This window comes from Colobus angolensis, unplaced genomic scaffold, assembly GCF_000951035.1.
Source record: "Colobus angolensis palliatus isolate OR3802 unplaced genomic scaffold, Cang.pa_1.0 Scaffold62, whole genome shotgun sequence".
In the NCBI taxonomy this organism is placed as follows: Eukaryota; Metazoa; Chordata; class Mammalia; order Primates; family Cercopithecidae; genus Colobus; species Colobus angolensis.
Window position 1 is genome coordinate 3,299,602 of NW_012119821.1, and position 15,693 is coordinate 3,315,294.

At 37.8% G+C, this 15,693-nt stretch overlaps 1 protein-coding gene across 2 annotated transcripts in view; it reads left to right on the plus strand.

Annotated features, from left to right (window-relative positions):
• The first annotated feature begins 213 nt into the window (after positions 1-213).
• The window catches only part of COMMD10 (COMM domain containing 10), a 216,790-nt gene continuing 201,310 nt past the window's right edge, over positions 214-15,693 (plus strand). Inside the window, exons 1-4 of one of the 2 annotated variants that reach the window (XM_011963670.1) lie at positions 214-325; positions 2,684-2,774; positions 6,590-6,700; positions 8,056-8,211. In XM_011963670.1, coding sequence (XP_011819060.1) covers positions 285-325; positions 2,684-2,774; positions 6,590-6,700; positions 8,056-8,211 — 399 coding nt within the window. In that variant the 5' untranslated portion in view covers positions 214-284. Of the gene's footprint in view, positions 326-662; positions 794-2,683; positions 2,775-6,589; positions 6,701-8,055; positions 8,212-15,693 lie in introns of those variants that run through there. The other variant, XM_011963671.1, reaches the window with a different exon arrangement.

Below are 15,693 nucleotides of genomic sequence, written 5' to 3' on the forward strand. Positions count from 1 at the left end.
CCCCCCTGTCCACGTATGTACACACATATAGAATACATAAATATAAAGACATATATAAGCACGGACTTAAGTCCAACACGATTGTAGTGTCGGGAGGACAACCGGGCCGCCCTCCCCGCCCTCCAGGACTGCGGGACAGGTCTCCGGGTGCCGGGGTCGCAGGAGCCCCAGAGCGCTAACGCGGCCCCTGCGCGGCTTGGGCCTTCCGGCTTTCCGTCCGCCGCGGCCGCCATTGGCTGGCTTCGGCGCAGCTGACAGACGGCGGCCGTGCGAGCAAGTCGAGGATGGCGGTGCCGGCGGCGCTGATCCTACGGGAAAGCCCCAGGTAGCTGATCCGCTAAACTCCTGCCGTAGCCGCGCCCAGGAAGGCGCGGATCAGGCTCGCACAAGGCTGACCTTGCCGCCCGCCGCCTGGCCGCCGCGGCGGACCCGGTTGGGTGGGGTGGGCTGCCGAGGTCGCGACGCTGGGTCCGCGGAGTGCGTGGGGCCCTCCCTGTGGCGCCTCTTCCTTCACGGTGGTCCGCCTGTGGGGCTCACAGTGCGCTTGGCAGGAAGCGTGCGGTCCGCAAGCATGGGGTCTGCGTCACTGTTTGCGGAGTTTGGTGACAGAAGTTCCCGGAGGCTGCCGAAGCCTGTGGGACGACATTCCCTTTCCGATTTCAGTTCCCGGTCGGACCCTGTGGTGAGAAAGGCTCGCGCTGGTGCTGGACCAACATGTGTTAATACCCCTTTTAAATCAGCATCGAATATGGGACCGAATTTTTGATTGATAACAGAATCTAGCCTGGCTTTGGTAGCATTTGCTTTTGTTTGCATTTTAAACAAATTTTTAGTTAATTTCTACTTATGGTAGATAAAGCTGGTTGTCCATGGTGGTGACATAAAGTTCCCCTTTAACATTATTTAAGTAAAAAAAGACTTAATTTGTGAAAAAAATAAGTAATAGTGCAGGTGGTGTGTGGATACAGAAAAAGTACTGAAGTATATATATATAGGCAAAATAGTATTCGGACGTAGTTTCTTTGTGCTTGGGTTGGGCAGGAATCTTCCAGAAGAAAAGAGTTATTTTAAAGTTTTTCCTTCTTCCTGGATTCCTTTTGTTAGCAGTGGAGGGTGTCCAGGCTCTTGGCATCGTGAACAAAGAATTGGAGAAGACGCACAAACAAAGCGAGGAAAGAATGAAGAAATTTATTGAAAATGAAGCTACACTCCACAGTGTGGAAACTTCCTGAGCATAGGGGCTGAAGGGCCCCTACAGAATTTTTGGGAATTTAAATAACCTCTATTGGTTACTTGGTGTACTCCCTATGTAAATGAAGAGGATGAAGTAAAGTTACAAAGTCATTTACTCCGCCTATGCCCTATATGGAGGACATTTCGTGTCATAGCTGAAGTGTGAATCAGCCTTATGTTCCCAGCCTCCCGACCCTATTTTCCTGCCTCACTTTGGTTCTGATTGCCAGTTTCTTTCCTCATACCAATGTCTTGGGGAACACTGCTACATCAGTAAACAGTATCCAATATGGTGCAGTAAAGAATTGTTCTCATCACATCATTTAAAGTTGATTATTACAGGACAGGTACTGTGGCTCATACCTGTAATCCCAGCACTTTGGGAGGCTGAGGCGGGCAGATGTCTCTCTTTTTTTTTTTTTCCTGAGAAGGTGTTTCCCTCTTGTTGTGCAGGCTGGAGGGCAATGGCGCCATCTTGGCTCACTGCAGCTTCCCCCTCTTGTGTTCAAGCGATTCTCCTCCCTCAGCCTCCCAAGTAGCTGGGATTACAGGCGCCCACTGCCATGCCCAGCTAATTTTTTGTATTTTTAGTAAAGATGGAGTTTCACCATGTTGGCTAGGCTGGTCTGGAACTCCTGGCTTCAGGTGATACGTCCTCCCTGGCCTTGCAAAGTGCTGGGATTATAGGCGTGAGCCACCGCAGGACTGATTGAGCTCAGGAGTTAGAGACCAGCCTGGGCAACAGGGCGAAACCCCATTTCTACAACAAATACAAAAATTAGCCAGCTTTGTGGCCTGTGCATGTAGTTCTAGCTACTTGGGAGGCTGAGGCACGAGGATTCCTAGAACCCAGGAGACAGAGGCTGTAGTGAACTGAGATCGTGCCACTGCACTCCGGCCTGGGTGACAGAGTGAGACCTTATCTCAAAATTGATTATTATTGTAATAATAAAGTTGATTATTACAATCGAAAGAGGGTTTTAAAATAACTGTGTCCTTAGTGGCCCCAAATGTTTTTGTACATAGTATTTGAAAAGTTACTTGCCTTGCAGTATTCTTTATGTTTTTGGTGTAATTGCCATAATTGCTATTCCTCTCCTCCCACCACTTTCAGAGTTCGGTTTTTGGGTTAAGTGGTTATATAAACACTCTACTAGATTAATGCTCTTCCCCTGCAGAGTACAAGCTTTCCCTAGTAGTTTGGTTTGCCCAAAAGCAAGAGAAAATTTGCCAAATGGACCTTTTCAGCAGAAGTAATTTTGGGGGCATCTTTTTGGAAATGTTCAGGTTGCCCTGCCCTTTTTGCTGGCTGTCATCTGTTTTCCTTTATTTCATTCAGATTTACCATATAGCAATCAGAGTTGTTGGAATGAAAACTTGTAGACAACTATAGAAAGTACAGTTCAACTTGGAAAGCTCATTTTAAACTTTGTTTTATAATTTTCTTTAGCATGAAGAAAGCAGTGTCACTGATCAATGCAATAGATATAGGAAGATTTCCACGGTTGCTCACTAGGATTCTTCAAAAACTTCACCTGAAGGTTTGTATTTTTGTGTTTCCACACTTTGTAATCTTCTTTCTGATTTAATTGAAAGTCTGATTATTTGGAGAACTTTTTGCAAAGCCATAGCTTCTCCAGTATATTCTTAGGGACACTGGTTCTGTGGAAGATTTGGTAATGTTTTGTGGTCAAAAGTTTGAGAAACTCTGTCTTCAGTAAAGTTAAATTTTTTAAATTATTGAACTTTTCAGAGTATTTTAGATGCTAGTGTTTGTGGTACGTATGTGAGGGTGATTATGGCAGGTGACATTTTCCAAATGTATTTTGACCTTGGATCTGTTTTATTATGGTATGTATTTTGGGACTAATGTTCTATAAAATATACTTTAGGGAAAAATTCTGATGTCTTGGTTTGATTTTTCCCCTTAAAAATAATTCTGTGGTTTTTTTCTATCCACTAGTATTTAATCTTTCGGTTAATTTTGTTCTTCTTCCACTTTTATTTTAAGGGTATGGTTGTTTTGGACATGTGAATGCTTTGTAATTCTCTACCTGGCCCAATCCAAGTTAATTTCTTTATCAAGTTATAAAAATTTGATTCCATCTGACATATTTATGGAGCACACACTAACTGCTCTATGCGGTGCCAGGTATCATCATCCAGTGAGAACCAAGAGTCTTACTCTTTCCTCTTCTTTTTCCTGGCCAAGAGCCAGCCTCAAAACCATGCCTTTCCCCTTCGAAGTGTCTTTCAAATCCAAGTTCTCACAATTCTAGGTCAAATCCTTATTACCTGTTTTTTAGATGACAATAGTTACCTTCAGACTGATTTCCCTGCCTATAGTCTTCTTGTTTTCTACTGCTTCATAATACTATGTAAATTACTTTCTAATTTTTTTTTCCTAAAACAAAGATGGATTATAATTTTCACAGTGTTCAAAGCCATCAGTGACTATCCGTTGCCCCATGGAGAAAAGTTTAAAGTGCTTAATATTGTGTACAAGTCGCATTATAATAGGGCTGCAGTCTACATTCTCATTTTGTAAGTGCTCCAGTTACACTAGATGGTGCCTGTTTACTACAACATGCCATGAACTTTTTCAGCAATGTGTGTATGCATATACTCTTTCCCTTGCCTCTAAATGGCCTTCTTCTGCTCTTTACTGAGTAACCTGTTCATCCTTCAAGGATTTCACAGTCTCAGTCTCAGCAGTTTGTTCTTTCTTCTGTGCTGTAATTCATTCTCACCTGATTTTAATACTGCATCATAAGTATTTGTTTCATGATTAGAAGGCAACCAAATCCCTTAAACCTATTAATGTGTCTTCCTCTGGTTTTAAATATCTTGAGGATTATGTCTTACTCATCTTTATAATTCCCATTCCTCATACATTGCTACTAGTATAGTTGGCACTCAGTAAATATTCTTGGAGTTAATTATTTTCCTTGCTGTGGAAAACACAAAACAAACCTCAGTCTTCTATAATAAATTCCTTTTTCTAAGGAATTTGTGATGTGGATGGAGAGAAAGGAGAAACTGCAGTGATAGCAGCAGCATTCTGTGGGATTTGCTATTCATAAAGTTACACTGGTTTCTTTTTGACTGGTGTGGTGCTAATGGCTTTGTGTTACTAGCTCATCTAATCCTTACGGCAACTTGAAAAAGTAGGTACTGTGGTCACCTCTGGTCATCTTCATTTTATCTGTGAGGTAACCAAGATAGAGACAGAGATCAGTCAAGTAACTTTCCCAAGGTCACGCAGCTAGTTAGTAAGGCAGCTTGGCTCCGTAACTCTATCCCTTATTACACGGAACCTCAGGAAAGGGTGTGGAATGTTTCATAAATTGGCCCAAAAGCAAATGACGTGGGCGAAACAGATATGCTGCTTTATTTCTTGAGCTGGTGGGTGCTTGCGTGTGTGTAACAATATGGGACAAGAAACTCTTACACACATCTTTTGTTCTTCACGCTGAGGGAGAGTGGAGCACTTGCACAGAAAATTGTGATGTTTGTCTTTGACATTCTCAGTCATGTATGGAGTTGAGAATAAGTTGGTATCTATCTTAGAGTTAACTGAGTGGCTAAAGAATTCCATGGAGGAGCTTGAATGCTTTGTCATCAGAGGTAGGGGAGTGGAGAGGAATAGAGGTGCTTGTTGAAAAGTGAAGTTACTGGTCCTGCTGGCATTTAATGTCCAGGTACTTTTAAATAAAGAAACATATGTATGTGAATACTTGCCTGCTAAGAAAATGTCAGGAAAGGTGTGATTGTTTTTTTCCTGTACAGTTTCAGGGCATCATCTTTTAGAGGGTCTTATTTTGGTAAGGGCTCTTCAGTCACGTTTGCACTGCATTTCAGGATCTGCCAACTTTTCTTTTATGTGCCCCGACTCCATCAAGTTGGCCTTTGCCTTGAGGCAGAATTCTTAGAATAGTGAAACTGAGGCAGGCAGATTGGTGAAGAGGTTTTGGGATTTTGTTGCCCCTCTACTGGTACTTTTATTTTACCAAGTTTGATCTGAGGCAGGCAGATTGGTGAAGAGGTTTTGGGATTTTGTTGCCCCTCTACTGGTACTTTTATTTTACCAAGTTTGATCTGTTTATGGGCAGAAGAACAAAGACAACTTAGGTACAGAATGTGGGGCATGCCAGATTATGGATCTGGGAGTCCTCTTTGACCATCTTCCTGGCTCCTCCTGGCATATACAAATACACGGAGATTTTGTTTCTTTGTTTGTTACAATGTGTGGAGGCTGCTGCTGGTATTTAATGTCCAGGGACTTTAGAAATATTTTGCAGTGTCGGCTGGGCACAGTGGCTCACGCCTGTAATCCCAGCACTTTGGGAGGCCGAGACGGGCGGATCACAAGGTTAGGAGATCCAGACCATCCTGGCTAACACGGTGAAACCCCATCTCTACTAAAAGTACAAAAAATTAGCCGGGCATGGTGGCGGGCACCCGTAGTCCCAGCTGCTTGGGAGGCTGAGGCAGGAGAATGGCGGGAACCCGGGAGGTGGAGCTTGCGGTGAGCCGAGATTGCGCCACTGCACTCCAGCCTGGGTGACAGAGCGAGACTCCGTCTCAAAAAATATATATATTTTGCAGTATTTAGGGCAGTCCTGCACAAAGAATTGTCTCATTCAGCGTGCCAGCGGTTTGCATTGGGAAATACTGATGGAAGTCAGATGAACTTCCATAGCTGGGAACTTAGAAATAAACATTTGTGGCCTCTGCACTTCAAAAATAACTGTCACAGCTCGTGCAATAAAAAAAACTCATGTACTTGGCTTCATAGGAGAGACTTTGAGGCCCTCACATTCGACGAAGCCTGTTGAGGTAACAGTGCTATATATCTAGTTTTGAGAGGTCAGCTCTCTGGGTTCCTGACCATGGCAGACTAAAAATAGCAAACTGGGGGTTGAAGATGCTGTCATGGGGCATGTAGGCAGCTTTAAGAAATGACTGCTGATCACGAGATGAAATGGAAGAGTTATGAAAATCAGACCCAAGAAACATAAAAGGACGGACATCTTAGATTTGTTTTTGCTCTAGTTAAAAATCATCCATGTATCTCAGCAGTTCTTTAGGATACGTGAGCCCCTTAGCACAGGGCTCTGATGCTCGTAATTATGACCTGAGTCACCACAAGATATTTGTTTAATTTATTTTGTTTACAAAGGTCTAGAAATGAACGTCATACATTTTATAAATTTACATGCACGTCAATTTCCTTTCACCATGTATTTTCCTTTAAAGTTCTCATCTCATATACGAATAAATGAATCTTCTGTCAAGTATGAATTTTGAGTGTCTGAATATGTGCTAATATAATAGATTGCTATTTGTATTATAGGCTGAGAGCAGTTTCAGTGAAGAAGAGGAAGAAAAACTTCAAGTGGCATTTTCTCTAGAGAAACAAGATCTTCACCTAGTTCTTGAAACAATATCATTTATTTTAGAACAGGTATTTTTGTTGCCTCAAATTTTCTAACCATGATTTGTTTACTACATATTTGTATTGTTATGATATCTTTAACATTCTGTTTTTTTAATTAAAAAGTATGCAGGATGGAAGCTGTGAACAATTTCAATGTAAAAATACCTGAATATTATAAAGTATTTGAAAATATGAATTGAGACTTCATTGATTTGAGACAGTTACAAAATATTTTAATTCATTGGTACTTGGTATAATGGAAAAATGGACATATTTTACTTAAGATATTAAATGATTTGGGGGATGTGTTGACTGGGCTGGTAAGACAGACATTTAGAAAAGAAGTATTGTCATATTATGTGCTACTAAGCTGCCTTCTGCATCCCTTTTTCTCATCTAAATTCGCTTCATGATTTAAGCTCCTATTCAAGGCTCGTCTCCTTTTCTTGAGCTGTAACCCCTTATACTTTCAGTCTTCCTTTATTTGGAGTTTTAAAAATCCTTGGCTCATCACAGTAGAGCACATTGTTAGTCTTTCAGCAGTTCATATATGTTAGTTATGCCTCCTTCACCAGATTCTAATTTGTGGGGAGCAGGATCATATTTTTTGTGTATCTTATATAAGCCTAACACATTGATGGGCTTAAAATAGATCCTCATAAATTCTTGTTGGTTGATTAAAAATAATATTTGTGAAATAAAAGTTTAAATAGTTTTGTAACTTCATGAGCATTTTAATGAACATATTAGGAGGACAAGCTGCCAGTTATCTACTACAGCCTTACATACATTATAGATCACAAAGATAAATGTGGTTCTAATTTTTAGTGGGTGTTCAGTAGAAGAAAAGGATCATTGAGTAGGACAGCATAGCATGGTGTTCCAGAATAGTGTAAGAAACAGAACTGGTATCACTGTTAAAATTTTTTACAACTTTTAATTACATATCATGTAGGAAATTGGTAGATAAGGTAATTTTGAGAAAGTGCTTCTTGGAAAAAAATTGTTAGTTGGGAAACAAAACTGTTGTATACTTATTTGAAATGATTAAGTGAAATAAATGAAATTTTAATTAGGGTACTATTTACATAGCCAAAGCAAAGAAGAAGTTTTTTGGTTATTAAGTGGATTTAGGATTACTTAAAGCATAGGCGAAAATGAAAAAACAAAATCATCTTGAATAATTTAGGCCATTTAATCCTGAATCTTCCAGCCCTTGGTTGTATATGTTATTATTTGTAAAATAACCAAAAATGTCTGTAATAGGACTATGGGGTTTTTTTTTTGACTTAAGTCATTTAAAAATAATTTTGTTTTTATTATAGTTTAAGGTTTCTGTACGAAGATGAGGGACATACGTCATTTTCTTTTCTTTTTCATAGGCAGTATATCACAATGTGAAGCCAGCAGCTTTGCAGCAGCAATTAGAGAACATTCATCTTCGACAAGACAAAGCTGAAGCATTTGTCAATACGTGGTCTTCTATGGGTCAAGAAACAGTTGAAAAGTTCAGGCAGAGAATTCTGGCTCCCTATAAGGTATAGAACATACTATCTTAAATATGTTTTTCAATAGTGTATGGCATGAATTATTACAGCTGAAGAGTTTTTAAAGTGATAATATTTTGATTTGAGAGGTAGAGTCAGGCGAAAGAAACACAGATGCTCCTCAACTTACAATGGCCTTATGTCCTGATAAACCTGTTGCAAATTGAAGATATCCTAAGTCAAAAATAGAGTACACTCTAGAGAATCAGTTGTTTACCCTTGTGATCACATGACTGACTGGAAGCTATAGCTCGCTGCCATTGCCCAGCATCACAAGGGAATATCATACATATTGCTAGCCCAGGAAAATAGAATTGCTAGCCCAAGAATTCAAAATTTGAAGTGTAGTTTTTACTGAATACGTATTGCTTTCACATCATTATAAAGTCAGAAAATTGTCTGATATGGTCCCTGACTTAAGTTTAGATTTTACAGTGGTGCAAAACTATCGCAATTTCGACATACTTTTACTTTTGATCTCTTCCTGGGCTAGTGATGTGTGGTACATAAGATATTCATTTTTTTGGAGGCTTTTCAAGATGGCTGACTAGAGGCACAGGACACTTCTCCACAAAGAAGAACCGAAATAGTGAGTAGGTAATCGCACTTTAAATAAAACATCTAAAAGAGAATGCTAGAGTTCAGCAGAGAAGTGACTGGAAACACCTGAGGGGAGGGAGGAGAGGTGGACAGCCATGCTAGGATCAACCAGAAGCCTGGAGAGGCTCCTCAGTGTAGAGTTGGGGTAAATGAGAGATCCCTAGGTGTCCACATTCTTGCTGCAGAATCCTGTAATCCTAACTGTGGGAGAGTTCTTGAACCCCATGGGCCCCAAGACTGGCACGGGGAGCTCTCTGAAGTTCGTGTAATGGCATTGCTCGAGAAAGGGTGCTCTTACTGGATTCTATGTACCCCCTGAGTCTTAGGCAGCTGGAGCATGGCTCCATATTAAGAGTCTAGTCCCTGTCAGAAAGAGAATAATCTTAAAATTTGTATGAAACCAAAAAATAACCCAAATAGCCAAAGCAATCATAAGCAAAAAGAACAAAGCTGGAGGCATCATATTCCCTGATTTCAACTTATATTACAAGGCTATAGTAACCGAAACAGCATGGTGTTGATATGAAAGCAGACATGTATACCAATGGAACAGTATAAAATACCCAGAAGTAAACCCATGTATTTATAGCCAACTGATTTATTACAAAGGTGCCAGGAGCATACACTGGGGAAAGGACACCACCTTTAATAAATGGTGCTAGGAAAACTGGATAACTATGCAAAAGAATGAAATGGCCCTTCTCTCTCACCATATAAAAAAATCAACTCAAAATCGATTAAAGACTTAAAGACTTAAACATAAGACCCACAACTATTAAAATACTAGAAGAAAATAGGAGAAACACTCCAGGACATTTGTCTAGGCAAAAGTTTTATGGCTGACATTCCTAAAACATGGACCACAAAAACCCAAAATAGACAAATGGAAGTATATTAAACTAAAAATCTTCTGTACATTAGAGGAAACAATCAACAAAATGAAGACCCAACCTGACAAATGGGAGACAATTTTACAAACTGTTGACTTAGCAAATAACTAATATCCACAATATGCAAGGAACTTAAACACCTCAACTGCAAAGGAACTAATCCCATTTAATGTGGACAAAGGATCTAAACAAATGCTTCTTGAAAGACGATATATAAATGGCTAATAGGTATATGAAAAAATGCTTAACATCACTAATTATCAGAGAAATGCAAGTCAGAACCAAACATGCCCTATCATCTTACTGCAGGTAGAATGGCTATTAAAAAGAGAAAAAAATAATGGATGCAGGTGAGGATGTGGAAAAAAGGGAACTCTCATATGCTTTTGGTGACAATATATATTAGTACAGCCATTACGGAAAAGCGGTATGGCGATTTCTCAAAAAACTAAAATTAGAACTACCACACAATCCAGTAATTCCACTATTTGGTATATATTCAAAGGAAAGGAAATCAGTATATTAAAGAAATATTTGTACCCCTGTGTTTATTGCAACGGTAAGAAATCAACCTAAGTGTCCATCAGTGGATGGATGAATAAAGGGAATTTGGTGTAATTCACATGAGAATAATATTCAACCATAAAAGAGAATGAAATGTTGTTTGCAGCAACATGGATAGAACTGGAGATCATGATGTTACATGAAATAAGCTAGACACAGACAAGTATAACAGGCACTCACTCCTATGAGGGAGCTAAACAAGTTGATGTCATGAAGATAGAGAGTAGAATGGTAGTCACCAGAGGCCAAGAAGGATGCATGGGATGTGGGGCCGGAGGGTGGATGAATGGAAGTTGGTTGATGGGTACAAACATATAATCAGAAGTAATAAGTTTAATGTTTGATAGTTTAGTATGGTGCTTATAGTTGATATTAATATATTGGTCATTTCCAAATAGCTAGAATTGAGGAAGTGAAATGTTCTGAACATACACAAATGATAAATGCTCATGGTGGTGAATATATTAAATACCCTGACATGATCATTACACAGTCTATGCATATAAGAAAATATCACACATCTCATCAATATGCAAAAATGTTATGTATTGATTAACAAATAGGCTTTGTATTAGATGATTTGGCTCAACTACAGGCTAATGTAAGTATACTGAACATGTCCAAGGTCAGCTAGGCTAAGCTGTGATATTTGGTAGATTAAGTGTATTAAATGCATTTGTCAATTATTATGTTTTAACTTACAGTAGATTAATTGAAGCATAAGCCCATTGTCAGTAAAGGAGCATCTGTATATTCTCTAGAAGTCTTCTGTGAGATATATGATTTACACATATTTTCTCCTAATCTATAGTTTTCGTTTTCATTCTCTTTAACAGTATCTTTCCCAGAACAAAACTGTTAACTTTGATGAAATCTGTTGGTTTTTTTTTTTCTCTTTTCATGATCCTACTTTCGGTTTTCTAAGAATTTGCAGCCTAATCATGACACAAATATTTTCTCTTTTGTTTTCTTCTAAATGTTTTACATATATATATTTTATTTTTAGATCTAAAATCCATTTAACGTTAATTTTGTATGACACATAAAGTGCAGGTCAAAGTTCATTTTTTCTACGTATGGATGTTCATTTGATCCAATGTGATTTGTTGTTAAAATTATCATTTTGTCATTGAATTACAATGTGTTTGTCTAACATTTGATATTTTTGTGTGAGTTTTTTTCTGGAATCTCTCTTTGATTTCATTGACCTATTTGTCTATGCCAATATCACACTGCCTTAATTATTATAGCTTAATAGTAAGTCTTAAAATCAGGTATTGTGAACCTACTGGCTTTTTTCTTCTTTTTCGTAATTGTTCGGGCAATCCCAGTTTCTTTGCCTTTTTGTATACATTTGAAAATCAGCTTTTGTATGTCTATAAAAAATCCTGCTGGGGTATTGATTGAGGTTGTGTTTAATTTGTAAATAACTTTATTGAGAAATGACTTTTTAACAAGTATTGAGTATATCTATTTATTTGGATCTTCTTTGATTTCTTTTATCAGTGTCTTTTGTTTTCAGCATATCAATCCTGTACATATTTTCTTAGGTTTGTACCTTAAGTACTTTTTCTTTCTTTCTTTCTTTCTTTCTTTTTTTTTTTTTTTGTTGTTGTTGTTGTTGAACTATTGGTAGTATTTTTCAAATTTTGTTTTCCAATGGCTTATGGCTAATATATGGAAATACAATAGATTTTCTATACTGATCTCTATCCTGTAACCTTGGTAAATTCACTAATTAGTTTTAGCAGCTTTCTTGTAGGTTTTTTGTGATTTCCTTTGTAGACAGTCACATTGTCTGCGAATAAAGACAGTTTCATTTCTTCCTTTTCAATCTGTACAGCTTTTGTTTTTCTTGTTTTATTTTACTGACAAGGACTTCCAACATGATGCTAAGTAGGAGTGGTAAGTCTGAATATCCTTGCCTTGTTCCCAATTTTAGGGTGAAAGCATTCAGGCTCTTGTTAAGTAGGATGTTAGAAAATGCCCCTTTATTGTTTTCACTTCTCTACTTCCCTTTTTAAACATTCTGTATTCTTACTGCTCTCAAGTGTCTTCTATGTCATTGCCTCATTTTTTATCATTTTAAATTCTACTTTTTCCTATATCCTGTACAGATTTTGAGCTTTCCATTTCTTTCCCTACAATTCTTTTTTAAAGCCATTTTCATTTTAAAAAAATTCTTGTTTTTTAATAGTAGCCTATTCTCTCTTTATATTTTTCCTATATTTTATACAGTCCATTTTTTTTTCTTGCACATTGGTAGTCATAACAGTTAAAAATATTTTTGTTTTCTCCTTCTAATAGTAAGTTACTTTTTAGTGTCTTCATGATGACAGTTTGTTTTTTTAAAAGTATTTTTCCCATAGCTGCATTACAGAAGCTTCTGTTTAAGAAATAAATTAATCATTTGTTACATAAAATATGCAAATAAAGAGGTTAGAAGGCCCTGACTAATTGTACATTGTCCCATTGAGAATTCTGGACATATCTTTTGGTAATTCTGGGTATATCATAGGATAGCTAATATACTCTTTTAAAGTCTGGAATGCTTAAATAAGATAATATAATAATAACAGACATTGATTGTGCTTATTGTGGGTCAGATATTATAAGGAGTTCTTTGTATCATACAAAACCCATTCATAGTTCTAGTTTATACATGCACTTACAAAATTGAGGCTTAGAGAGGTTAAAAAAGTTGCCCCGGTTGTACAGCTAAATAAGTAGCCGAGTTGGGATTTGACAAGAATAGTCACACTCCGGAGCTGTTATACTATCCTGACACATAGATGTTAGCTGTGAAATTTTTCTGCATCAGGCATTATGCAGGGTGATTTATATAGTTGTTTGTATGTACTTCGTGTTAGTCCATTCTCACATTGTTATAAATACCTGAAGTAGGGTAATTATGTAAAGAAAAGAGGTGTAATTTGCGCATGGTTGTGGAGGCTGTACAGGAAGCATGATGTGCTGGCGTCTGTTTCGCTTCTGGGGAGGCCTCAGGACACTGACATCACTGTGGAAGGTGAATGGGGAGCAGGTGTCTTTCATGGCAGGAGCAGGAACAAGAGAGCGAGGGAGGAGGGAGGTGCTACGTACTTTTAAACAAGCAGATCTTGCGAGGACTCAACTACCACAAGAATAGCACTAAAGGGATGGTGCTAAACTATTCATGAAAAGCCTGCCCCCCTCCCATGATCCAGTCACCTCCTACCAGGCCCCACCTCCAACACTGGAGGTTACAGTTGCACATGAGATTTGTTGTGATCACAGATCCAAACCATGTCACATATCTTTGAAAGTGAGGAAATAAAACTTTAGAAAATATTAGTCACTTTATCATGTTATCCCAAGTGGTCCATGATGAAACTGAGATGAGGATTGGATCTGTCTATCTCTAAGTCTTACTCTTTTTATATCTTGCTACCTCTGGCAGCTATAATGCTATCTTTCCTTTTTATTCTGAGAACTCTTTAGGATACTGTGGCCAAAATAGCCAGATGTGAAAACAGATCATGCCATTTAAATTGTAACAAAAATATATTACACTGACTTATATGATGAAAAAAGGTGTGCATGCAATGACTTTAACTGTTTTACGGTAACTTAGGGTCTTACCCACATAAACTGTTTAAACTGTGTGGTGCTTGCAGCAGAACACATATTGGTAGTACAGTCAACCCTCTGTGTCCCTGGATTTCGTATTCATGGATTAAACTTGCAGCCCATCAAGAATATTTGGGAAACAAAAAATTCCAAAAAGTAAAACTTGAATTTGCCATGTGCTGAGTACTATGTTAAATCCCCACAAATGAAGTGATGTGTTGTCATTGTATTAGTTATTATAAGTAATATAGAGATGATTTAAAGTATAAAGGAGGATATGTGGAGGTTATATTCAAATACTATGTCATTTTATATGAGGAACTTGAGTATCTGCAGTTTTGGGTATCTGTAGGGGGTCCTGGAACCAGTCCTCCCTAGATACTGAGGAAAGACTGTAATTCTGAATTCAAAGAGGGTAAGATTCAGTGAAATAATGTTAAAATAATCAAATGGTATTTATTTTTATTCTGTTTTAAAAAATGCTTATTTTTAAAGCTTTATCAAGGTATAATTGATAAACAAAAATTATGTGTATTCAGGGTGTGCAATGTGATGATTTGCTAGCTTTATACATTGTGTAATGATTACCATAATCAAATTAATCAACATATCCATCACCACACAGTTACCCCCTTTTATGTGTGGTATGTGTGTGTGTGAGGACATTTAAGATCTGCTATCTTTGAAAACTTTAAACAACGTGGTATTTTTAACTGTAGTCACCATAATGTACATTAGAGTCCCGGAACTGAATTTGTTTTAAGCTAAAAGTTGTACCCTTTGACCGGCATCTCCTCATTTCCCACATACCCCATCCGCTAGCAACTACCATTCTGTTCTCTGCTTCAGTGAGTTAAACTTTTGGAGTATGCATATAAATTAGTTCATACAGTGTTTTGTCTTTCTGATCCTGGCTTATTTCACTTAGTATAATGCCCTTCAGGTTCATCCATTTTGTCATAAATGGCAATGTTTCCTTTTTAAAGGTTGAGTAATATTCCATTAATTATCTATTCATTTGTTGACAGACACGTAGGTTGTTTCCGTATCTTGGCCATTGTGAATAATACTGCAGTGAACAAGCAGGTGCAGATATCTCTTCAAGATACTGATTTCATTTCCTTTGGATATATACCAGAAGTGGGCTTGTTGGATTGTATGATAGTTTTATTTTTAACGTTTTGAGGAACCTCCATACTGTTTTTCATAAATGCTGTACCAATTAACGTTCCCACAAACACTGTACAGGGGTTTCTTTTTCTCTGCTCTCTTGCTATCACTTGCTATCTCTTGTCTTTTTGATAATAGCTATTTTAACAGATGTAAGGTCATCTTGTATTATGCTTTTGATTTGCATTTCTTTGATGATTAGTGATATTGACTACTTTTTTATATACCTGCTGATCATTTTTATACCTTTTTTTGGGGGAAAGGATTCAGTTCCTTTGCCCAGTTTTTAAATGGGTTATTAGTTTTTCTGCTGTTGAGCTTGTGAGTTCCTTATATATTTTGTATATTAACCCCTTATACATGGTTTACAAATACAGGTTGGGTATCACATATCTGAAATGCTTGGGACCAGAAGTGTTTTGGGTTTTGGATTTTTTTGGATTTTGGAATATTTGCATATACATAATGAGATGTCTTGGGGATGGTAAGCAAGTCTAAACACTGAATTCAATTATGTTTCAAATACTCCTTATATACATAGCCTAAAGGTAATCTTGTACAATATTTTAAATAATTTTGTGTATGAAACAAAGTTTTGATATGATCTGTCTCGTGAGATCAGGTGGAAGTTTTCTGTTTA